The 24,001-nt window shown below is 47.4% G+C and overlaps 2 protein-coding genes across 4 annotated transcripts in view; one reads left to right on the top strand and one right to left on the bottom strand.

Moving 5' to 3' along the window:
- Positions 1 to 2,925: 2,925 nt before the first annotated feature.
- On the bottom strand, positions 2,926 to 5,215 carry LOC127047905 (zinc finger and SCAN domain-containing protein 29-like). Its single transcript, XM_050946806.1, has 2 exons — positions 4,706 to 5,215; positions 2,926 to 3,569 (listed from the first exon to the last, which is right to left on the bottom strand). The coding sequence occupies exons 1-2, from the start codon at positions 5,079 to 5,081 to the stop codon at positions 2,998 to 3,000; spliced, it is 948 nt and encodes a 315-aa protein (XP_050802763.1). The 5' UTR covers positions 5,082 to 5,215; the 3' UTR covers positions 2,926 to 2,997.
- Positions 5,216 to 6,253: 1,038 nt separating this feature from the next.
- Positions 6,254 to 24,001, top strand: part of SPARCL1 (SPARC like 1) — a 100,444-nt gene continuing 82,696 nt past the window's right edge. For 2 of the 3 annotated variants that reach the window (XM_050946791.1, XM_050946789.1), the window contains exons 1-3: positions 6,254 to 6,275; positions 6,721 to 6,769; positions 15,659 to 15,733. In XM_050946791.1, the coding sequence (XP_050802748.1) occupies positions 15,708 to 15,733 (26 nt within the window). In that variant the 5' untranslated portion in view covers positions 6,254 to 6,275; positions 6,721 to 6,769; positions 15,659 to 15,707. The remainder of the gene's footprint in view (positions 6,276 to 6,720; positions 6,770 to 15,658; positions 15,734 to 24,001) is intronic. The other variant, XM_050946794.1, reaches the window with a different exon arrangement.

Here is a 24,001-nt window from a genome sequence, read left to right as displayed (position 1 = left end):
CTGACCCCCAAGTTTCATACTTTGCAGCTTCTCACCTGACCCCTGTTGAATCAAAAGTTGCAAAGGCACAATGTGCCAGTTCCAAACAGTAAAGACTCGGCTACTATTGCAACCCCTCAGTTTAATTAAAAATATGCCGCTATCAAACACAGCAGGCAGAAAAAACCCAACTCAATTAGGCAGTGCAAAGGCACAGAGGGTATGTCAGTGCAGTGATATAACGCCTGCAGCTGGCCTGGGTCAGCTGAGTTGGGCTTGTGAGCCTCAGGCTGGGAGGCTATAACATTGGAGCGTAGGCATTCGGGCTCAGGCTCTGTGTCCCAGAGCCCAGGCTCCAGCCCAAAATTACACTGTAATTTTATAGTCCCACAGCCCGAGCCCCATAAGCCCCAGTCAGCTAACACAGGCCAGCCACAGGTATTTCGTTGCAGTGTAGATGTACCCTGAGTGGTCATTGCATGACGGAGCTGCATTATACTCTTACAATTGCGTCTTCATTTAGGGCCAGGTGCTGCCATTGATATTCCGTGTTTGCTTAATGCAGAACTCCCACTGACATCAATAGAAGTTCTTGTCAGCCTGCCCTGATCAGAGAGAGACAGCCCTGAGAATGAAATAGAAAGTGCATATTGCAAAGGAAGTGCCTGAAATGTTTTATGAATCTTATGAACTCCTTCTGGCTGATTGTTATTGTGGTGTTGGCTACAGGGCTCCAAAGGCTTAATTCCAACAGCAGCTAACTGCTTATAGGCAGGAAAGCACACAGTCACTTCAGATAGTTCCATTACTTAAAAAAGACAATGAAGGTGTCATTCCCATTGAAGTTTGCCTCTGACCATGCTGAGTTCAACACCTGGACTTGGGGAAGGGGGAAGCTAGGGAAACTGAAACTTTAGGATGGACAAAACTCAGCCCCCAAAAGCACTGGGGTGGGAGAGAGGAGCAGAAACTTGCTGCAAAGCAGGCCAAATTCTACTTCCCAGAGGTGGGGGTATCCGAGGTAAAGCAAAGCCTACCTGAACTTCAGGTAAGACAAATATGCATGTAGACTGTTTATTGTGTTAAAAACCCATTTTTTGTCATACTGGGATTCTGCTATTAAGATTAAACAATACTTTTTTTTTGAAAAGGCTGGTTTGAGTCACTTTATTCACCACTGGTCAAAGCTCCCAAAGAGAAGACTTGCAGATGCCAAAGCCACTCAGGCCTGCTGAGTAATCATGATTGGTACAGAGGTGCCTAGGACCTAGTCTAAGGGTATGTCTACACTTACAGTTTTGCAGCACTGGTAGTTACAGCTGTGTTCGTACAGCTGTATAGGGCCAGCGCTGCAGAGTGGCCACACTTACAGCAACCAGCGCTGCAGTGTGGCCACATTTACAGCACTTGCAGCGCTGTTGGGAGTGGTGCATTGTGGGCAGCTATCCCACAGAGCACCTCGTCCCATTTCGGCGCTGTGGCTTGTGGGAAGGGGAAGGAAGTGTGAGTGTCTTTCCGCTTCCTGTTCCAACGCCCCGTGGTGCTTTGCTACACATTCCGAGCAGTTTGGCGGCATTGTGATTCTGCAGCGCGATTTCTGAGATTTTTGTTATAAATGGATCCTGAGCAGCTGACGACCTTATTGATGAATGTTGCCAGCACATCGCGCTTGGCAGTGGAGCTATTCCTTCAGCTGCAAAATGAGAGTGACAGTGAGAGTGAGGAGTCAGACGATGATATTGAATCGCCTCACTGTGAAGACAGTAAATTGCTTGTGGCAGTAACAGACGTGCTCAGCTCCGTGGACCGGCACGTTTGGGCTCGGGAAACCAGCACTCAGTGGTGGGATCACATCGTCCTGCTATCCTGGGATGACGAGCAGTGGCTGCAGAACTTTCGGATGAGAAAAGCCACTTTCATGGCACTGTGTGCTGAGCTCGCCCCTACCCTGCGGCGCAGGGACACGAGATTGAGAGCTGCCCTGCCAGTGGAGAAGCGGGTGGCTATTGTAATCTGGAAGCTGGCAACTCCAGACTGCTTCAGATCGGTGGCGAACCAGTTTGGAGTGGGAAAGTCTACCGTTGGAATGGTGCTGATGCAAGTTTGCACAGCCATTAATCGCACCCTGCTAAGAAGAACCGTGACTCTTGGGAACGTGCAGGACATTGTGGATGGCTTTGCAGAAATGGGGTTCCCTAACTGTGGAGGGGCAATAGATGGGACGCATATTCCTATTCTGTCACCACCCCACCTGGCATCAGAGTACGTTAATCGCAAGGGGTATTTCTCCGTGGTTCTGCAAGCGCTTGTGGATCACCGTGGGCGTTTCACTGACATTTACTCAGGATGGCCTGGAAAGGTGCACTATGCACACATCTTTAGGAACAGTTCCCTGTTCAGGAGGCTGAGGGCTGGGACTTTTTTCCCAGACCGCAAGATCACAGTAGGGGATGTCGAAATTCCCACTGTGATCCTTGGAGACCCCGCTTACCCCTTAATGCCCTGGCTCATGAAACCATATACAGGGAAGCTTGACAGGAGCAAGAACCGGTTCAACTACAGGCTGAGCCGGTGCAGAATGATTGTGGAGTGTGCTTTTGGCCGTTTGAAAGCCCGCTGGCGCTGTCTTTATGGGAAGCTAGATTTGGTGGAAAGCAGCATCACCGCTGTTATATCCGCGTGCTGTACCCTCCATAATATTTGTGAAGGGAAGGGTGAAAGATTCAGTGAGGAATGGACCTCCGAGGTTCGACGCCTAGAGGATGAGTTTGCTCAGCCAGAGAGCAGGGCTAATAGGGAGGCCCAGGAAAGGGCTTCAAGGATTAGGGATGCTTTAAGGGAGCAATTTGATGATGAGAGCCAACAGTAATGTTTGATGCATTTGATGTGCTTTGCTTTACCTTGGTGTACAATATTTACCACTTCCAGCAACAATATAATGTAGAGAAATAGAAAAAAAAACTTTATTCAACATACAGTACATAACAGGCAAGGGGGTTGGGGTCATGGACTGTACATTCACAGGTTTGAATATGTCCTATTTTGATCACTATTCAATGTCTGCTGCACTTCAGGATTACTATGCTGCAGAATAATGGGGGTGGAGTGAACAGGGTAAGAATTATAGTTATCAGGGCTGGTAGGTGATCTTACAGGTGTTGGGGACAGCTGGGGATAATAAGGAACTGGCTGCTGGAGAAAGTTGTTTTGTGGAAATACTGGGGAACAAGGAAGAGGGCTTTGGGAGGGCTGTGGGTTACCACGGTACATATTTGTCTGCATGGCTACAATAGACTCGAAAGACTCAGTTTGGCGAGCCAGGAGGCTTATCATCTGCTTTGTGGTTTTTTTGGAAGACAATTCCTTTCTCCTGCTTTCTGTTTGCCTCCATTCATGTACACTCTTTCTCCATTCATATACACTGTTTCTCCATTCATAGGTCTTCTCTCTCCATTCCTGTGTCTTCCTACTTTCTCTGTTGTAGTGGCTCATAACAGATTTGATCAATTCCTCTTTTGATTTTCTAGGATTCCGTCTCAAGTTCTGCAACCTACATGAGGCCGGTGATCCGGCTGCAGTAGTCAAGGTCACTAGAAAAAAGAGAGATAGAACCATGTAATACACAGAGGCTACATTGTCTATTATCACACGTTGAAGGACTTTTTAGACTTTTGGTAGTATCCTTCTCACATACCTCACATAACACAGAGAGGGCAGGCAAGCTAAGTCATGGCGAGCAATGGGGAGAGTGGTTTTGCCCCGATTTCCCCTTGGGAGTGGAAATTGACCAGTGGGTCACTGGGGTTTATCAGCAATGGGTACAGGAGGTAGCCGGTATCCTGAAGAAGGGACAGTAGTGAACAGGAAGGTGGTGAGCTAGCTGCTTGGGGGGGGAGGGGTGTTCTTTGGTCCGCGTTCACGCCATCCTACTGGTGAGGGTGGGGGGGGAAGCAACGCGTTGCTGGATGCCTGCTTGGAGGGTGGGTGGGGAACACAGGAGCACACCGCGGTGCTGGATGCCTGCTTGGAGGGGGGGTGGGGAACACCGGAGCACACTGCGGTGCTGGATGCCTGCTTGGAGGGTGGGTGGGGAACACCGGAGCACACCGCGGTGCTGGATGCCTGCTTGGAGGGGGGGTGGGGAACACCGGAGCACACCACGGTGCTGGATGCCTGCTTGGAGGGGGGGTGGGGAACACAGGAGCACACCGCGTGGATGCCTACGTGCTGGGAGGGCGGGTGGTGAACACCGGAGCGCACCGCGTGGCTGGCTACGTGCTGGGAGTGGAGGGGGTTAACAACAGAGCGCAAAGGGCTGGGGAAACGCGAACCTGTTCCTGCACTCAAGTATCCCTAAATTCTCAACAGAGTTTGCTACTGCCAGACAGATCACTGCTGCGTGTTACCTGGGAAGAGAGGGAGGGTCTTCTACAGGAATGTGGATACCGCCCTGGCCCCTATGCAGCTTGCCTGTGTGCAGCCATGGTCCCCCCACCCCTCGCTGCATAGTGGATCGGACGAGTTAGCCTGACCGGGACAGGGACCGCGGTGGCTCTCCCGATCAACTTGAGAAAGCAAATTGCAAACGCTGCAACTTTTCAAGAGCTTACCGAGGCAGATTACAGAGACGTGATAGAGCAAATCAATGGGCTATTCCACGTTTAGGCATGCATGCAGGCAGCCATACCCAAAACCCTCTTCTCCCAAAACATAAAAATCTACTTACCCCGAGCACGATCCTCAATTTCTTCCTCACCATCAACTTCCTGCTGCTGCGACTGGCTAGCCTCCTCCTGGCTTGAGAAGAGCTCCTGGCTGCCTGTGTACTGGGACTCCGGGGTGTCTCCCTCCACGCCAGTAGCCTCACTGTCGCCGTCCTCTACAACCTCCCCCACTTCTCCCTGCTCTGAACTCTCCATCGTGCTCCTAGGATTGGCAGTGGGGTCACACCCAAGTATGGCATCCAGCTCCTTGTAAAAACGGCAGGTTGTGGGGGCAGCTCCTGAGCGGCAATTTCCCTCACGAGCTTTGCAGTAAGCACTCCTCAGCTCTTTAATTTTGACCCTGCACTGCAACGCGTCCCATTCATGGCCCTTTCTCATCAAGGAGTGCGATATCTGCCCATAGGTATCATAATTTCTCCTTCTGGAGCGCAGCTGTGCTTGCACAGCCTCCTCTCCCCAAACACTAATGAGGTCCTGCAGCTCTGCATTGGTCCATGCTGGGGCTCGTTTGGTGCGTGAATGCATGGTCGCTGAGTGATTGATTGCTTAATTGCACTCCACACCTGGCTGAGCAAACAGGAAGGGGATTTTTAAAATTCCCGGGGCATTTAAAGGAGGGGTCAGGTGAGCCCAGGGCAGTGGAGTTTGCATGATTACCAGAGAGGCTTCTAAGGTATGCTGGGAAACCTGCTTATACCACGGAGGTCAATAAAAACGCTGGTGAGTGTCTACACTTGCTGACCAGCGCTGGTGATCCAGCGCTGGATCCTCTACACCTGAGGCTCGACCGGGTGTACGGCCAGCGCTGCAAACAAGGAGTTGCAGCGCTGGCCGTGCTGTGCAAGTGTGTACACATCCTAAGTTGCAGCGCTGTAACCCCCTCACCAGCGCTGCAACTCTGTAGTGTAGACAAGGCCTAAGAGTGGGAGAATTCTACCTTGAAGAGGACTGTCACTCTGAAGTCCAGAGAGATAGAGAGAGAGGTCAAAAGTGCAGCTAGCCATATTGCTTCAATTACTAGAGAGCTTTGTTAGCATTTCTTTAGGGTGACCAAAGGGCAAGTGTGAAAAATCGGGACGGAGGTGGGGGGTAATAGGTGCCTATATAAAAAACAGCCCCCAAAATTGGGACTGTCCCTATAAAAATCGGGAAATCCGGTCACCCTACATTTATTTGTAGTTTGTGCTTAAAGGTCCTGACTCAGTAAAGCACTGAAGTTCATGCTTAACTTAATGACAAGTGAACAGTTGGGCTTCAGCTGCAGTTTTTCTGAGGGGAAGAACAGGGGGCTGCCTATTTTGGGCTTGATCCTGCATTCTTTACTTGGGTGAATAGTCCTACTGGACACAATGGGGCTGCTTCTGTGAGCAAAGCTTACTCATGTGTTGTGTTGCCAACGCTCTCAACTTCATGGTGAGTCTTGCAATGTTTGCTGTTTTTCTTGGAGCCCCAACTGCTTGACTCAGGAGTTACATGAGACTCTCAGCGTTCATTTAAAATGAAAAAAGCACAGTAGTAGTAGTAGTAGTTTCTACCCCCTCAAAACTGAGGTGAAAAGCTTGAAAACATGAAGTGAGTTCACCTTAAAGGCTCAATAACACAAAAGCAAAGATAAAGAACCTCAGATTTTCTTTTTAAAAAAATGATTTTAAGCCAATCTTATGATTTTGGACCTGACTTCTTATTTTTGAACATTTTGGGTTGCCTAAAGTGTGTGTGAGTCATGAATGCAGAATGCGGCTCTTGGTGAATATCTGGCAAGAGTTAGAGAGATTAGCAGAGCAATGAAGGAGAAAGATCTCTTTGTGTTTCATTTACAGCCTGGTCAGAAGTCTGCTCTTTTACCAATATTAAAATAGAGTTTAATAACATTAAAATAAATACAATAAATTGCAACTTTTGAATATCTCTGGAAGTCTTATTACACCTTCTGATAGAGGAGAGAAAGGAAGGTAGAGGGTGAAATAGTCTTGAATATTTCCTATGTAAATAACTTCATTTTACTGTTTATTAACAGGGGAAGGAAATAGTCTCTGAACATGACTGAGGAGCGTCATGTGACAATGGTAAGAAATCATAAAAAGAGTCACTTTCTTCCAATACTGTACAAGGAACTTTATTATAATAAGGAAAAGAGTATTGCTCATGAAGGTAGGGTGACCAGATGTCCTGATTTTATAGGGACAGTCCCGATTTTTGGGTCTTTCTCTTATATAGGCTCCTATTACCCCCCACCGCCTGTCCCGATTTTTCACATTTGCTGTCTGGTCACCGTACAGGAAGGTACTGTATCTTTTCCTGCTTCACTCTAGAGCTTCTGCCTAGATCTTTTTTTCACCCCCTTCTGCTGCGGATTTAAAGGCACAGTAAACAGAGGTGTAATAGGGAGAGGTCTTTAAAAAAAATTGAAATAAAGTTTTTTTTTTTTAAACTGCATTCCTGTGGTGGTCTGAAAATATAGCTCTGGGTTACAGAAAAAAAAGAGAAAGTGACCACATTTTTAAAAATAAAAGAAGTTCAAAAACCCTTTCCCTATTTTTTGATGATGACCACAAGCCTGTGCTATTATGCAAGAAAAAAATAGAGCCCTCAGTGGGGGGAACGGGGCGTATGTGACAGTCTCGGTGTGTGCTAAATCAGTTTGAAAGTTACTCATCCCTATTTAATTTTATCTGGCCACATTCCTGGCTCCTAAAAATACAGTTCCAGCTATGGTAGGGAAGCAGAAAGGTGACCAAGGGCAATAAAGCTCAGTTTGAAAACTGGCGTTTTGATTTGACCACAGTATTGTGGTACTTGGACCATATTTAAAGCCCCGCGCACCAGAAAGGAGGGAAAGTTGCAAGAGCTGCTCAGTGTTATCCATTTCAGATGTAACCTGAAAAAAAGCATAAGTGTCAGATGAGAGGCAATGACACAGGTGGGAAAGCTGGTTACCGTGCACCCTGCCATTTTGGTGTGACTTCATTAATGTGGTATAGTCACCACAGAGAGTTGCTGCATCTCCTGCTCCACTCCCTGAGATCAATATGCCACAGTAATAATGGTATTTAGTTCTGGGGGGAAACAAATCTTACATTTTTAAAGAGCAGAGCCCAGTCCTGTTCCCATTGGAGCCCATGGAGTTTTTGCTATTGACCCTATGTCGGTTACTCTGGATGGATTAAATTAACGGTTTCGTGAGAGCCATTAAAAAATAGAGCTGGTCAAAACAATTCAAAATTCTTCAGCAGAAAAAAAGTGATCCACTTTTCTCCACAAAACCAGCATCCTACATTTTGACCAGCTATGGAGCTAGTAGAACATTTTTGCATTTCCACAAGAAAAGACAAATTTTCTCAAAAAATGTTCCCATTATTCAGCTATCTCAAGTGAAAAATGGAAGTCTAGCAAACTTCTGAAATGCTTTAACTATCTTGCCAAACTTCTTGTGTTCTGTAATTTTAATCATTACACAGTTATTTCTTCTTTGATTGAAACCTGCATCTGAAAACTGGTGCAAACAAAAGGGTTAATCTTTGATTCTTCTTCAGAGATCAAGAAAGGACATAGAATTGTGATGGGACGTTTGCTTTGTAAGAGGTGGTAGCAGAAGTAGTTAATATTCCAAAGTCTGAATACACTGTGGAGCAATTAAGCCCCTAGTCCCACAATGGGATCCAATGGGACTGTTGAGTTTAATTGAGTTATTCTGCACAGCACAAGTGTTTGCCCAGAGAGGTCTGATTTGATTACAAGAGTGTGGCATAAATTTGCTATCTGTAAATAAGGGGCCAAATCCTCATTCAAGCAAACCATTCACTGCAGATCATGGCGATGGTAGACGGTGTTGCCTGAAGAAAGATTAGTCAGGACTATAGGATTTGACCTAAAGGACTTGAGTCTCCTCTTCCATTGCTGCAAAGGAGCAGGAACTTTGTGGCAATCAGTGGAGTTACACCAGAGTATATGAGAGGAAACCAAGCTCAAAAGATGGAAACTCCTTTAGATTTTGGGAGCAGTAGGAGAGAAATGACCTTTTATCTAATTGCATAATCTCATTTCTAAAGCACATGGCTGAGCTGTTCTGCTAGCTTTGGGCTGGCAGACAAGGTATACAACTCACCTCTACCTCAGTCCTCCAGGAGTGAGGAATCAGGGAGGTGTGAGGATATAAAGAGTCCAGCCCAATGTTTTATCCTTAATGCCCCATAATATCCAAATATGTTTCTGTTCCCAAGATCCCTAGGACAGTCACAGGTGTCATATAAAGCATATGTCTTATATCCCTTTGTAAAAGGTTTTTTTTTTTTTACAGTAATAGTCATAACTTGTCACATGACTGTTGACACAGAGTGATCTGACTGGTTGCCACAGCCCTTTGCCAACATTAAAGGATGTAACTTTTTTTCAAATACAGTATATGTCTTCGTGAAGGACTTTTGTACTGGATTCTGCAAGCACTTACTGCCATGTGTGGACTACTGGGAGTAGTGCTGACTAGCCTGAGTAGTTCCACTGAAGTCAAAAGTAGCTTTTAAGCAAGGAAATAAAAAGTAAACTTCAGTGGGACACTCCTAGCAATCAGTGCTATCCTAAGTAGTAATAAGGCTGGTGATAATACACGTAAATAATACTTTTCATCAGTATATCTCAAAGCACTTTCCTAAGGAGATGAGTATCATTACCCCTATGTTACAGATGTAGCATTGGCCCATTGGTTATCAAAACAGAGCAGTAGCATACTGAGGTGTGTACTTTGCTACCATCCTTTAATCTTCCTAATGAAATCTTTAACAAATATTTCCAACAATCATGCTAGGGTTCTTTTCAGCACTCCTTCAATAGTTTTGCAAAAATGGCTATTTCTTCTTCTCATTCTTCAGGATGAGAGCATGTTGGTTTCTTGAAACTGCTCACAAATTCATGAAGTGTAAAGGTTTAAAAAAGACAGCCACAAAACTTCAGTAGTTCTATTAAACTCTCTTTTTTTGTCATGTATGAAACAGTTAACGTTATTCTCAGAATATAGGTGGATATGGATGAAAAAGAAGCATGACTTTAGCACGGTTCTCATTGGTAGGTATTCAGCATAGGCTCCGCTATCTTCAGTTGATGGTTGCAGATCCTCAAAGCTGTATCCTCATGTATAAAAACAGATAGTGAGATATTGTGGAAATCCAAATAAAGCAGCAGATCAAAGTTAATGCTCTTTCAATAGTGTCTTGCAATAATTTATGGGGTACTTATTACTTTTCTTATGCAAAGCAAAGTGCAAACAATCTAGTTTTTGAATAGGCAAATATTATCCCTGTTTTAGAGATTGGGAGGTTTGCCATTATTATCTCCATTTTAGATGGGAGACTGAGATTTAGGGTTTGATTCTGTTGTCACGCTGATATAACTCCACTCACTTAAGTGGAAATTATTCCCGACGTACAAGTGTAGAAATAAGAACAGAGTCGAGCCTGGAGATTTTGTTTGATTTCCTTGGAGACACTATGGCCTAAAGGCAAAGGACTGGAAGTCAAGAGACTTGAGGTAAAACTCCCACTGACTGGAACAGAATCAGGATTCCACCCTAGGTTCTAGTCGTGGTTCTGTTCTGAAACTAAATTGTTATGTGAGCGTAGGCACAACACTTAACCTCTCTGGGGCCTGGTCTACACTACGCATTTAAACCAAATTTAGCATAGTTAAACCAATTTAACCCTGCACCCGTCCACACAACGAGGCCCTTTATATCAATATAAAGGGCTCTTTAAACCGGTTTCTGTACTCCTCCCCGACGAGCGAAGTAGCGCTTAAATCGGTATTACCATATTGGATTAGGGTTAGTGTGGCCGCAAATCGACAGTGTTGGCCTCCAGGTGGTATCCCACAGTGCACCATTGTGACCGCTCTGGAAAGCCATCTGAACTCGGATGCACTGGCCAGGTAGACAGGAAAAGCCCCGCGAACTTTTGAATTTCATTTCCTGTTTGGCCGGCGTGGAGAGCTCACCAGCACAGGTGACCACGCAGAGCTCATCAGCACAGGTAACAATGTAGTCTCCTGATAATCGAAAAAGAGCTCCAGCATGGACTGCACCGGAGGTACTGGATCTGATTGCTATATGGGGAGAGGATTCTATGCTAACAGAACTCCGTTCCAAAAGACGAAATGAAAAAACATTTGAAAAAATTTCCAAGGCCATGATGCAGAGAGGCCACAGTAGGGACTCAGTACAGTGCAGTGTGAAAGTTAAGGAGCTCAGACAAGCCTACCATAAAACAAAAGAAGCAAACGGAAGGTCCAGGGCAGGGCCGAAAACATGCTGCTTCTACGTTGAGCTGCATGCAGTTCTAGGGGGGGTCCGCCACCACTACCCCACCCCTGTCCGTGGATTCCGAGGTGGGGGTGGTAATCTCAGCCATGGCTGAGCATTCTGCGGATGGGGAAGATGAGGAGGAGGAAGAGGAGGACGAGCTTGCAGAGAGCACACAGCACTCCGTTCTCCCCAACAGCCAGGAGCTTTTTCTCACCCAGACGGAATTACCCTCCGAGCCCTCCCAAGCCACTAGCCCAGACAATGAAGCCATGGAAGCGACCTCTGGTGAGTGTACCTTTGTAAATATAAAATATGGTTTAAAAACAAGCGTTTTTTAATGATTAATATGCCCTGAGGACTTTGGATGCATTCGCGGCCAGTACAGTTATTGAAAAAGTCTGTTAATATGTCTGGGGTTGGAGCGGAAATCCTCCATGAAGCTCTCCTGTAGGTACTCCAAAAGCCTTCGCAGAAGGTTTCTGGGCAGGGCCGCCTTATTCCATCCTCCATGGTAGGACACTTGACCATGCCATGCATGTAGCAAGTAATCTGGTATCATTACATGACAAAGCCTAGCTGCGTATGGTCCCAGTGATTGCTGGCATTCAAGCAACATCTGTTCTTTATCTCGCTGTGTTATCCTCAGGAGAGTGATATCGTTCATGGTAACCTAGTTGAAATTCTGGAATTTAATTAAGGGGACAGACATGACCATTCCTACTGGGCTGTTTGCCTGTTGCTTAAAAGAAATCCTTCCTTGCAAGTAGCCAAGCAGGGGGGCGGGGATTGGCGCTGAGCTTTTTCGCGTTTAGCTAGCAGGGATCTTCCCTGCTACCAGCCACGCGGTGGGGTGTGGGGAGGGGGGTGTTTAGCAGTGATCCTCCATGATACCAGCCATGCGGTGGGGGGAGGGGTAAAGCGATCATCCCAGAGAATTGGATGGGGGCTGGTTTCTTCTGCTACATGTTAACAGGAAAGAAGCAGCACTGAACAGGATTTGCTTGATATTTGGGAAAGGAGGGCACTGTGTATATGAAGGCTGCAGAAGCCGAAAGACAATGGCTTACCATGGACGCATGGAAGCTGAATTCTGCTGCCCGGACCTGCGTCTGTGAGATCTCTAACATCAGAGCCACAAGCACTCAATATTAAGATGCAAAATGCGACCTTGTAGTGAAATCACACATGCTATGTAAGGTGAATAGTGTTGTTCACCGAGAAAGAGTATAAGCATTGTTCTGTAAAATGTATCTTTTTAAATACTTCTCTCCCTTTTTTACCTCCCTCATGCAGCTGCAAATTTTTCAAGCCTCCCTACTCCATCCCGAAGGCTATCTCAGATAAGGCAGCGGGAAAAAAAGACGCAAGACGAAATGTTCTCGGAAATCATGGAAGTGACCTGCAATGAAAGAGCTCATCTGAATGAGTGGAAGGACGTGGTATCAAATTACAGGAAAGATGCCAGTGAACATGAGGACAGGAGGAATGCTCGAGATGAGAGGGGATGGCAGGAAGGTCAGCGATGGCGGGATGCAATGCTGGGGCTGCTGCATGATCCAAACTGACATCCTCCGACGTCTAGTGGAGCTTCAGGAACAGAAGCAAGATCACAGAGTGCCGCTGCAGCCCTGTGTAACCACCCTCACCCCTCACCATGTTCCATATCTTCCTCACCCAGACGTGTAAGAACGCGAGGGGGAAGGCTTCGTGCACCCACCCACTCCACCTCCGTGGACAGCCCAACCAAAAGGCTGTCATTACCTTGAAATTTGTTAAGTGGCTTTTTCCTTCCCTCATATCCTCCTCCCAAACCACACCCAGGCTACCTTGTCAGTTCTCTCCCTCTTTTTATAATGAATTAATAAAGAATACATGATTTTTAAATGATAGTGACTTTATTTCCTTAGGAAGCAAGCTGGAATTGAAGCGGGAAGGTGGGTTGCTTACAGGGAATGAGTCAATAAAGGGAGGGGTTCATCAAGGGGAAACAAACACCGCAGTCACATCATATTCTGGCCCCTGATGAAACTTGTTTTCAAAGTTTCTCTGATGTGCACCGCTTCCTGGTGTGCTCTTCTAATAGCCCTTGTGTCTGGCTGTGCATAATCAGCAGCCAGGTGATTTGCCTCAGCCTGCCACCCCGCCATAAATGTCTCCCCCTTACTCTCACAGAGATTGTGGAGCACACAGCAAGCAGCAATAACAATGGGGACGTTGATTTGGCTGAGGTCAGAGTGAGCCAGTAATGTGCACCAGCGCGCCTTTAAATGGCCAAATGCACATTCTACTGCCATTCTGCACTTGCTCAGCCTGTAGTTGAACAACTCCTGACTAGTGTCCAGGCTGCCTGTGTATGGCTTCATGAGCCATGGCATCAAGGGGTAGGCTGGGTCCCCCAGGATAACTACAGGCATTTCAACATCCCCAACTGTTATTTTCTGGTCTGGGAAGTAATTCCCTTGCTGGAGCCGTTTAAACAGAGTAGTGTTCCTGAAGACAAGAGCGTCATGAACTCTTCCCGGCCATCCCACGTGGATGTTGGTGAAACGTCCCTTCTGATCCACCAGTGCTTGCAGCACCATTGAAAAGTACCCCTTGCGGTTTACATACTGGATGCCCTGGTGCGCCGGTGCCAAGATAGGGATATGGGTTCCATCTATCGCCCCACCACAGTTAGGGAATCCCATTGCAGCAAAGCCATCCACTATGACCTGCAAATTTCCCAGAGTCACAACCTTTCATAGCAGCAGCTGAATGATTGCTTTGGCTACTTGCATCACAGCAGCCCCCACAGTAGATTTTCCCACTCCAAATTGTTTCCTTACTGACTGGTAGCTGTCTGTCATTGCAAGCTTCCAGAGGGCTATCGCCACTCGCTTCTCAACTGTGAGGGCTGCTCTCATCTTGGTATTCTGGCGTTTAAGGGCATGGGAAAGCAAGTCACAAAGTTCCATGAAAGTGCCCTTATGCATGCAAAAGTTTCGCAGCCACTAGGAATCGTTCCAAACCTACAAAACTATGTGGTCCCACCAGTCTGTGCTTGTTTCCTGGGCCCAAAATCAGCGTTCAATGGCTAGAACCTGCCCCATTACCATCAGGATCTCCAAAGCGCAGGGGCCCGCGGTTTGAGAGAATTCTGTGTCCATGCCCTCGTCACTCTCATCGCCGTGCTGCCATAGCTGTCTTCTCCTTGCCTGGCTTTGCAAGTCCTAGTTCAGCATTGGCTGCACGAGAATGCGCGAGGTGTTTACAACGTCCACGATTGCAGTCTTGAGCTCAGCAGGGTTCATGCTTGCTGTGCTATGGCATTTGCATAGTTCACCCAGGAAAAAAGGCGCAGAACAGTTGTCTGCTGCTTTCATGGAGGGAGGGGTGAGGCTGTACCCAGAACCACCCGCGACAATGTTTTTTGCCACATCAGGCACTGGGATCTCAATCCAGAATTCCAATGGGTGGAGGAGACTGTGGGAACTATGGGATAGCTATGGGATAGCTATGGGATAGCTACCCACAGTGCAACACTCAGGAAATCGACACTAGCCTCGGTACATGGACGCACACTGCCGAATTAATGTGGTTAGTGTGGCCACGTGCACTTGACTTTATACAATCTGTTTTACAAAACTGGTTTATGTAAAATAGGAATAATCTCGTATTGTAGACGTACCTTGGGTCTCACTTGCTCCATGGATAAAATGAAGAAATGATATTTATCTATTTCCAAGGACTGTTGTAAGTCCTAGGTAAATGATATTTGTAAGTGTTCTGTCCACTAAATCATATTCTACCTCAGAGCTTTATACTGTCACCAGTCACTGTATTATCTGGGCATCTTGGAGGAATAGAGGGAAAAGATGAGGCAGAGGACAGAAACTTACTACTTTTTCTCAAACATCCAAATACTTTGGGCCCGATTTTGAGGTCCCGCTCGTGAGTGCTGAGTGGTAGTCTTGTATGTGTGTGTATGAAGCAGTAGTTTTAAGCAACTTCTGCAATCCCCCGGTCTTAAGGTTGCTTTGTGTCAGGTTGGGCATTTTAATTAGGAAACTGAATAAGTCCTGCATACCCTGTTGCTGATTTAGAATTCCTGGGAGGTTAGACTCATTTCTTTATTAACACAATTATTACATACATTTGGGAGGAATTCAGAACCCGATTCCTTTACCATTCCTTTCATTGTATCATTTTGCCCAGGCTTGTTGGAGGCGTTTACGCAGTAGGCCTATAAACTCAACTCAGTGTGCTCGCTGGGGCTGCATCATTTGATCTGAACAGCAGCGCCACTTGCTGGGTATCTGAGAAATCACAATGCAATTTCCTACACTGACATCTTTCTAAATAACAATGCTAAAAAGTGGGCTGAATTCAATGGTTTCACCAAATCAATATTTTTTTCCTTTTTCAAGGTTTTTAAACATTTTGTGGTTTTTAATACAGTTACACAGCCTGTATCTTGAGCTACATGCTTAATTACTTGCCACCACTTATCGATGAGTCTCTTTTGATTAGTTCATAAATAAAAAGTCAGATCCTCTCAAACCAGAAAGTCAATTAAGAGCTTTTTCAATGCTCGAGAGAGTATTTGAGTTCATAAATTAAGTATCGTTTTTCTTGCTATAAATAGTTAAAATTGAATTAACTTCCTTTCTGGGCCTTTAATTTGTAGATCTATTCCAACTCCCAGCAGACATACCACTGGCTCCAGAGGAATTTAAATGCCATTGTATCAGCATGCATCTGTGTAAGTACATCTGTCCACTAATAATTCCTCATTGCCAAAACATATGAGTAAGTCAAGGTCTGTCAACTGTGCATCTAATACAAACCCACTGGACTAATGTTATGTATTTTTTTATATAAAGATGAAGAAATAAACAGTCTGTATGCTAGGTAAAAGAGTTAGGGCTAGAGTCACAAAGACACTTAGGCACGGTGACGTTCAATATCCCCATGATGCCTAACTTTTGAGTGCCTGGACAATTATTGTGACTCACAGAGCCTGGGTTCAGTACCTAGGCTCCCTATACAATGAATAGGGAGAGATTGGTGCCTCACAATGGGATTCACAAAAGCCAGCACACTAGGCAGCTCCTAGCCTAAGATTGCCAATGGGATGTGTGCTAAGGCCACCTCTTCCTTGGAGGTAGGCACGTAGGTCCCTGGAGGCATCTTCCTGTGCTTGGGAGTCTCAGCTGCAATCCTCCTCTTTTGTGGGGCAGGGAAAGAGGACCACCTCCCTTGTAACTCCTACTAGTGGTTAGGCTGCTCACATGGGATGGGTTCAAGTGCCTGAGGGTAGAAGGACTTAAACAGGGAACTATCCTCTCTCAGGTGAGTGCTCTAATTGCTGGGCTATGGGATGTTCTGAGGGGAGGTGACCCTCAGTCTCTCCAGGTGAAGCTGTTCCATTGTGAATCAATAAGGGGAAAAAAATCATTGAACCATAGAGAAAGCAGCCATGGGAATGGCTGTGTGACTTGGTGGTTAGAGCACTCACCTGGGAGGTGTGAGACTGAGCGGCCAGCCCCCTTGCACCAATGTCTTTTTAAAATTATATATCCACAGTGGAACAGCTTTAACAGGAGAGACTGAGGGAACACCATCGCAGAATATCCCAGCACCCAGGGATTACTGCATTCACCCAGATCCCACTTCAAATCCCTTTCCCCCTCAGGCAGAGGAGAATCTGAATGGGAGGGAGGGCCACTCCTATCCCCAGTGAGCACCATCACCACTGGGCTAAAAGTTATGAAGAAGGTCCACTGCCTCCCTTCCCCCTTGGCCGTTTTGGGTAAAATTGCCTATAGCGGCCCAATCTGACAGGTTAGCTTTGAGCACACTTACTAGGCTCGGCCCTGCAGGCAAATTAGGCAGAGGAATATGCATCTTCCCCAGGTTTGTGCATCACTCTGGGGCTTAGGCATCTGGTGTGGGGCTGTAGTTCATATACTCAGAGGCAGAAACTCAGCTTCGTAGGGAACATTTACTGACAACTTTTTAGGGTTTGGTGGCAGCTGAGTGGGGGTTTTGTTCATCCCTGTGGGACCTGATTTGGAATTTAAGCGCCTAAAGTAGCCGGTAGGTGCCTAAGTCCATTTATGAATCTAGCCCACAATGTCTTGCTTGCTGGTAGAAAAAAATAGTTTATAAGGTAAAAGACCTTAGCCATTGATCTGATTAATCTCTTGTTGAAAGTCCTTATTCGTTGTTATGTTGCAGTTTAAGGCTTCTTACATTAAGTTGTTCTAAGAAATTCATAAAGCCTAGATATTACTTTAATGTTAGAACTCTGCACTCCCCCTAGAAATCTTTCCAGCGTGTTAGGGCCTGAGCCAAAGTCAGAGGAAAGACTCCCCTTAACTTCAGCAGGCCTCTGGTACATAGTATGCTGCATGAATTCCAGCATTTACCAGGCATGTGTTTTATTTGTGTGTACCTAATCATTTCCCCCTACTATTTTACATCACTTCCCCCTAGACATGGGACTTCCACTGACTTCAACAGAGCCAGGATTACACCCTCTATCTCTTTCATAAAACAAACAAATAAAAATTAAGATGCAGTTTTCAAACCTCCTCTGGATTGAATTGAAGATGGATTTTGATTCAACCTGAGAAGGAAAGACCAATATCCGCACACAATGTGGAGCTAAACAAAACGCTCTTCCTTTTGGTTAGTATCAGAGGGGTAGCTATGTTAGTCTGTATTGGTTAGTGTTCCCCATACACAGGCCCAAATATTCAGAGCATTCTGAAGCAAAGAATGTGCTTTTGATGAGTCAAAGGCTATAGAACTTTGGGTTGTATCAAAATTACTCTTACTATGTATTTTGCATTTAGCAAATAATTAGATTCATAGAATAGATTTTTGAGCCATCCTATAGAATTCTATAATGGGGTATAATTCTCTATTACATTTTATGGGTGAAATCTTTCCAGCAAGTTAAAGACGTATGAGCTGGAAGAATGGACTATAAGGTGGATAGAAAGCTGGCTAGATCATCAGGCTCAATGGGTAGTGATCAACAGCTCCATGTCTAGTTGGCAGCCGGTTTCAAGCGGAGTGCCCCCAGGGCCGGTTTTGTTCAATATCTTCATTAATGATCTGGGGTATAGTGTGGACTGCACCCTCAGGAAGTTTGCAGATGACACTAAACTGGGAGGAGTGGAGTGTAGGGATAGGATTCAGAGAGACCTAGACAAATTAGAGGATTGAATCAAAAGAAATAAGATAAGGTTCAACAAGGACAAGTGCAGAGTCCTGCCCTTAGGATGGAAGAATCCCATGCACTGCTACAGACTAGGGACTGAGTGGCTAGGCAACAATTCTGCAGAAAAGGACCTAGGGATTACAGTGGATGAGAAGCTGGGTATGAGTCAACAGTGTGCTCTTGTTGCCAAGAAGGCTAACTGCATTTTGGGCTGTATAAATAGGAGCATTGCCATCAGATCGAGGGAGGTGATCATTCCCCTCTATTCTGCATTGGTGAGGCCTCATCTGGAGTACTGTGTCCAGTTTTGGACCCCACACTACAAGGAGGATGTGGAAAAATTGGAAAGAGTCCAGCAGAGGGCAACAAAAATGATTAGGGGACTGGAGCACATGACTTATGAGGAGAGGCTGAGGGAACTGGGATTATTTAGTCTGCAGAAGAGAAGAATGAGGGCGGATTTGATAGCTGCTTTCAACTACCTGAAAGGGGGTTCCAGAGAGGATGGATCTAGACTGTAGTCAGTGGTAGCAGATGACAGAACAAGGAGTAATGGTATCAAGTTGCAGTCGGGGAGGTTTAGGTTGGATCTTAGGAAAAACTTTTTCACTAGGAGAGTGGTGAAGCACTGGAATGGGTTACCTAGGGAGGTGGTGGAATCGCCTTCCTTAGAGGTTTTTAAAGTCAGACTTGACAAAGCCCTGGCTGGGATGATTTAGTTGGGGATTGGTCCTGCTTTGAGCAGGGGGTTGAACTAGATGACCTCCTGAAGTCCCTTCCAACCCTGATATTCTGTTATTTTAAATCCTGCCTCCATTGAAGTCAGTAGCAACACTCCCATTGACTGAAGTGGAGCATGAATTTCACACTGTATGGTGGTGTAAAAAGTTATGCAAGTGTTTTAACATTCGGTTAAATTCCATGGGACTTTTTCACAAGCGACTACATGGGGAAAACCATTGATCTTTATACAGCACAAATCAGATCTCAATGAGCTCTACACAGTCCTGCACAGAGAAATGTTGGCACACCAGAGGCACGGCCAGTGGATCTGTGTTCAGCGGAGCTCCAATATTTCACATGTCCAAACTTTTCCCCATATATTCCGATGACGTTTCTGTGTATTTTCATTCTTTTCCAGAATTTGGCCCTTGTTTCTTAATCATTTTAGATCAGGAGACAGAAGTAGTTGGAGAGGCATTCATAAAACTCTGTTTGTAGTCCCATAACCCAGATTCCATATCCCAATTCAGCAAAGCACTTGAGCACATGCTTGGTTTTAAACATATGTATAATCCCACTGATTTTAATGGCACTTTGTATGAGCTTAAAGTAAATTACATAGTGAAAATGCTCTGCTAAATCAGCAAATACTAACCCCATATCAATGGGTCAGTACTCCACCCGTAATGGGAGCTCATTGGTAACAAAATAAGAGCTAATTTATTTGACATTGGCTTTTCATAGTTCAGATTGCATTTGCAGATTGATTTGAGTTACTGGTCTGTAATTTTACAGTTTACAGATAATGTTTCACCTAGAGGTAAAATTTATGCAGTTTCATCTGCTGGTATTTTACATATATTCCTGTCTGCATGCACCTGGAAACTTGAATTTAATTCCAGATGTCAAGCAGGATTGATTCAGGATTTCTCAGAACTGGAGCAATTACTGAATTTCAATATCATGTAAGCATGATACATCATCTGCTCTGTGATCAGCTCAGAGTTTTATATCTAATTACAAAAATTAATCCAATTGATATGCTTTTATTTAGGAAATTTGTCCATCCTGCGGGTCCTTGCATTCAATTGCTTGCTGTGGATCAGTGTCAGCAAGGCTGCTTAATTGTCCATGTTCTTTGGTACCACAACATGTATTTGCAGGGGACCCCCTACCACAAACACTTGAACATGCTGCTGGGATTGAGAAGGAGCATTCCTTGCCCTTCATGAAGAATTTGATGTTGGGAATACAGCTATGTCAACATAGGTTTAAAGCAAGTAGGGAGGGACTGCCCGAACCTGCCCTCGTCCAGGATGCTGCAGCTGGGGAGCAGCTCTAGAGTTAAGTTCCCAACATATTGGAAGTGGAAGAACTTTTACACCAGGAGACAAAAAAGTAGTTGGAGAGGTATCCATAAAACACTATTTGTAGTCCTGTAACCCAGATTCCATACTTGTGTTCTGAAGTAGAAGATAGGTGAGAGACTGGTTGGCCTTCTCAGCCTCCTTGCTCTACTCCCTTCCACCACTGCCAGCTCCAAGTCCAGCTCAGCCCTCAATCCTCCTCCCACGCTACTCCCTGCAACCCCAGTGCCAGCACGCAGATAGACTTTCATTCTAACTCCCCTGCAGCTTCAGCACCCTTTCTTTGTTCTCCTTTTCCACCTGCTGCACCAGCACTAAAACCCGGGTGCATTCTCAGCTCTCCTTTGTCATGTCCATTAACCTCTCTTTCCCTTCTCTCTCCATTTTCTTCTGCCATCACCAATGTGTGGCCACATTTTGACTCTCCTTTCCTCCCAGCTTCCCCCTACCTTCCCTCCACTGCCCCAGCCTTCAGAATGCTCCTGTTGCCCTCCTCCTCCCAGCATCAGAGGATGGGAGCAGGATCCAGAAGGACTGTCACCTTCTGTGCACAGGTTAGTCTTGTAACTAGCATGCCCATGGAGATGCATGCCGAGAAAGCTCCACGTCCTCAGTAATGTTCAGAGTTGTGCTTTGTGATGAACTGGGAATGTTCTTAATGTTTTCTCTGAATACTGTGTTGGTGCCTCAGTGTCCCCATGGCAGTTCTTAAGTATCTGGCAGAGCTAGGGCCAGTGCACCTAAATGCCTGACACTCTGTCTCCTAGCAACTGATGGCCTGGGCACCTCCTCTGCAAAGGTGCCAGCTGAAGGTGTTGGAGACAAAGAGATCAGGTGACCTCCTGGCCTGGGAAAGGGGCTGAGCGGAGAGGAGGGGCTGGAAGGGGTTGTTAGTCTGGAGCTGGCTGAGGGCAGATGTGGGGGTCTGGCTCACTGACCCCAGAATGGACCCGGCTGAGGGTTCCGGTTCGTGGTACCTACAAGCTCTGTTTTAGACCCTGTTCCTGTCACTGAATAAACCTCTGTTTTACTGGCTGGCTGAGAGTCACGTCTGACTGCAAAGTGGGGGTGCAGGATCCTGTGGCTTCCCCAGGACCCCGCCTGGGTGGGCTCGCTGTGGGAAGCGGACGGAGGGGCAGAGGATGGTGAATTCTCCAAGGAGAGACCCAGGAGGTGAAGACGTGTGAGCTTCTTGTCCTGAACAAGTCTGCTCCAAGGGAGAGGAGGCTCCCCAAAGTCCTGACTGGCTTGGTGGGGAGCAGTTCCAGAGCATCGCCCGGTGACTCCGTGACAACTGGTGGCAGCGGCGGGATGTACTGCACCCCGTGAATGGCTCTTCTTGCAGTAAGTGGCTGGGGAGCAGTAAAACAAAGGAGGGATAATGAGGACCAGGCGTGCTGAAGGCTCAGAGATGGACAGTTTCAGGGGGCAGTTAACCTCTGGGAGTGTGTGACCAGTGAGAAGGACTGTTGGAGTAACGGGGTCCCCCTGAGGACTGCAGCGAGCAGTCTCGGGGCAGAGGAGCTTGCCACTCGAACCTGGGAGAGAGAAGGATTTTTGCAGTAGCAGGGTTCCCCTGGGGATTGCAGGAGCAGTCCCAGGGTGGAGGAGTCTGCAGCTCGACCTTGGCAAAGAGGTGGTGATCACGAGAAGGGCTGGCACACCAGGGGTTCTTCCTGGAAACCATGGGGGAGCCAAGAGCACACAGGCCTGTGAGTCCAGAGCCACTTGGGAACGGTGAAGTGATGGCCTATCACCATCTCCTTAAGAAGGACATTGTGATCCTGTGGACAAAGAGAGGGTTACGCATGAGGACGTTCACCAAGGCACAGTTAATCGTGCAGTTGGAGGAGGAGGACTGCTCTGAGGAGCAGATTCCTGACCCCGATGGGGCTACAAGAGGATCTGGGAGCAGCTGGAGCATCAGCCAGGCATCCCCGGGAGTCTGGTCCCCAGTCAGACTAGGGTCTTCACAACTGGGTTCCCCATCAGGGGATCGGAGATGGATGAGATTGAAGCAGAGCCTGAGAGAGCGAGAGGACCGTGAGAGAGAGCAAGAGCCTGAGGAAAAGCTGCAGGAGAAGCAGCAGCAGCATGGACTGGTGATGGTGCAGCGGAGAGACATAGGGGGCTGCCCAGGGGTCAGTGGGGAAACATGCCTGCGGGGGTGAGACCCTGGGACAGAGAGAACTGTGGTGGTACAGCCCCAGATGCTGAGGGACTGTGGGACCTGGGTGAAGTTCCCTGGGGTGAAGCCCCTTGCCCTGCCTATGGCCCAGATCCCTGTGCAGACCCAGGAGGGGTCGGGCTGGCTGGTAGTTGGGGTTCTCCAGGATATCGGCTCGGAGGCCCTGTTGGGGGGTGACTGTCTCCCCTTGGGACAGGATCCAGGCCCTGCTCCTGTAACAGCTGAGGGTTTGAATTCAAATCCATGGAACCAATTGGCTAGGATGGAAATGGTCAGTGAAAATGCAAATGACCTGGCTGGCAGGGGGGAGGTGCTGCTGGACTCAGGATACCTGCCTACCTGTAACCAGCCCCCTGGGGCTGAGTGGAGGGAGAGATGCTCCCCGCCCCCCTGCACACCGGAGAGGGGGCTCACGCTGGCTCCGATGCTGTGACCAGAGCAGAGAGCTCGCTGCCTGCCCCCACTGGGACAGCAAGGGCACCGCTGAGCACGGGGGGAGCTGAGACCCCAGCTGAGTGCAGGGACACCCAGGCAGGGCAGGTCAGCTGCCATCCAGGTTTGCCTGGTCCAGACGTGCTGCTGGGAAGTGATTACACCGCAGGGAGGGAGCTACCAGGGACAAGGCTCAGGGGGGCTGTGACCCCAGGCCCAGCCAGTGAGAGGGAGCAGGTTCCACTCCCTGCTCCAGCAGCTGAATCCCAGACCGAGCTGCAGAGGGATCCCTCCTTGGAGAAGCTGAGGGAACTTGCTGGCCACAGCGCTGCAAACCCCCTTGGGGAAGGCTGCAGGGACAGAGTCCTGCAGGAGGAGGGATTCCTGTACCGGGAATGGGCTCCCCAAGGGGAAGTAGAACTGGGGGGAACCAGGAGGCAGCTGGTGGTGCCCCAGGAATCCACAGGGTTCTTCCCATTTGAGCTGCTGGATGGGAGGAGAGTGAGGGCACCCCTGGACCTGAAGGGGGAGGATTGGATGGAGAAGGGGGAAGACCCCCGGGGGGATCTCTTCCCTGAGGTGGGAGCCAATCTCCCCATCAGGTGTTCCCCGTTCAGAGTTACTGGGAAAGCAACCCAGATCCTGGAGAGAGAGGTCAGGAACATGCTGGCTTTAGATGGGATCCAGCCATTTTACAGCCCATGGGCCTCACCCATGGGGCTGATCCCCAAGGGAGACAGGATGATCTGGTTTTATGGGGGCTATCAGAAGCTTAAAGCCATCACAGTGTCCGATGCCGACCCCATGCCTAGGCCTGGGGAGATTCTAGACAAGCAGAGGGTGATGGAGAACTTGGCCCTGGCAGACACTGATAACATGTGCATCTTTAGCCAGACCTGGGAAGAACAGGTGTCCCAGGTGAAGAGGGGGCTGGGCTGCCTCAAGGAGGTGGGACTGACGGTAAAAGCTGGAAAGTGTAAGGTGGGGACGGTAGAGGTGTTGTGTCTGGGCCACAAAGTGGGAAGCGGCTTCCCAAGCCCAGAGCTGGCAAAGGCCAAGATGGGGGCTCTTAACCAAGAGAGCCCAAAT

The sequence above is a fragment of the Gopherus flavomarginatus genome, chromosome 3 (genome assembly GCF_025201925.1).
Source record: "Gopherus flavomarginatus isolate rGopFla2 chromosome 3, rGopFla2.mat.asm, whole genome shotgun sequence".
In the NCBI taxonomy this organism is placed as follows: domain Eukaryota; kingdom Metazoa; phylum Chordata; order Testudines; family Testudinidae; genus Gopherus; species Gopherus flavomarginatus.
Note: the sequence above shows the minus strand (reverse complement) of the source record. Positions and strands in the feature narration are given on the sequence as shown.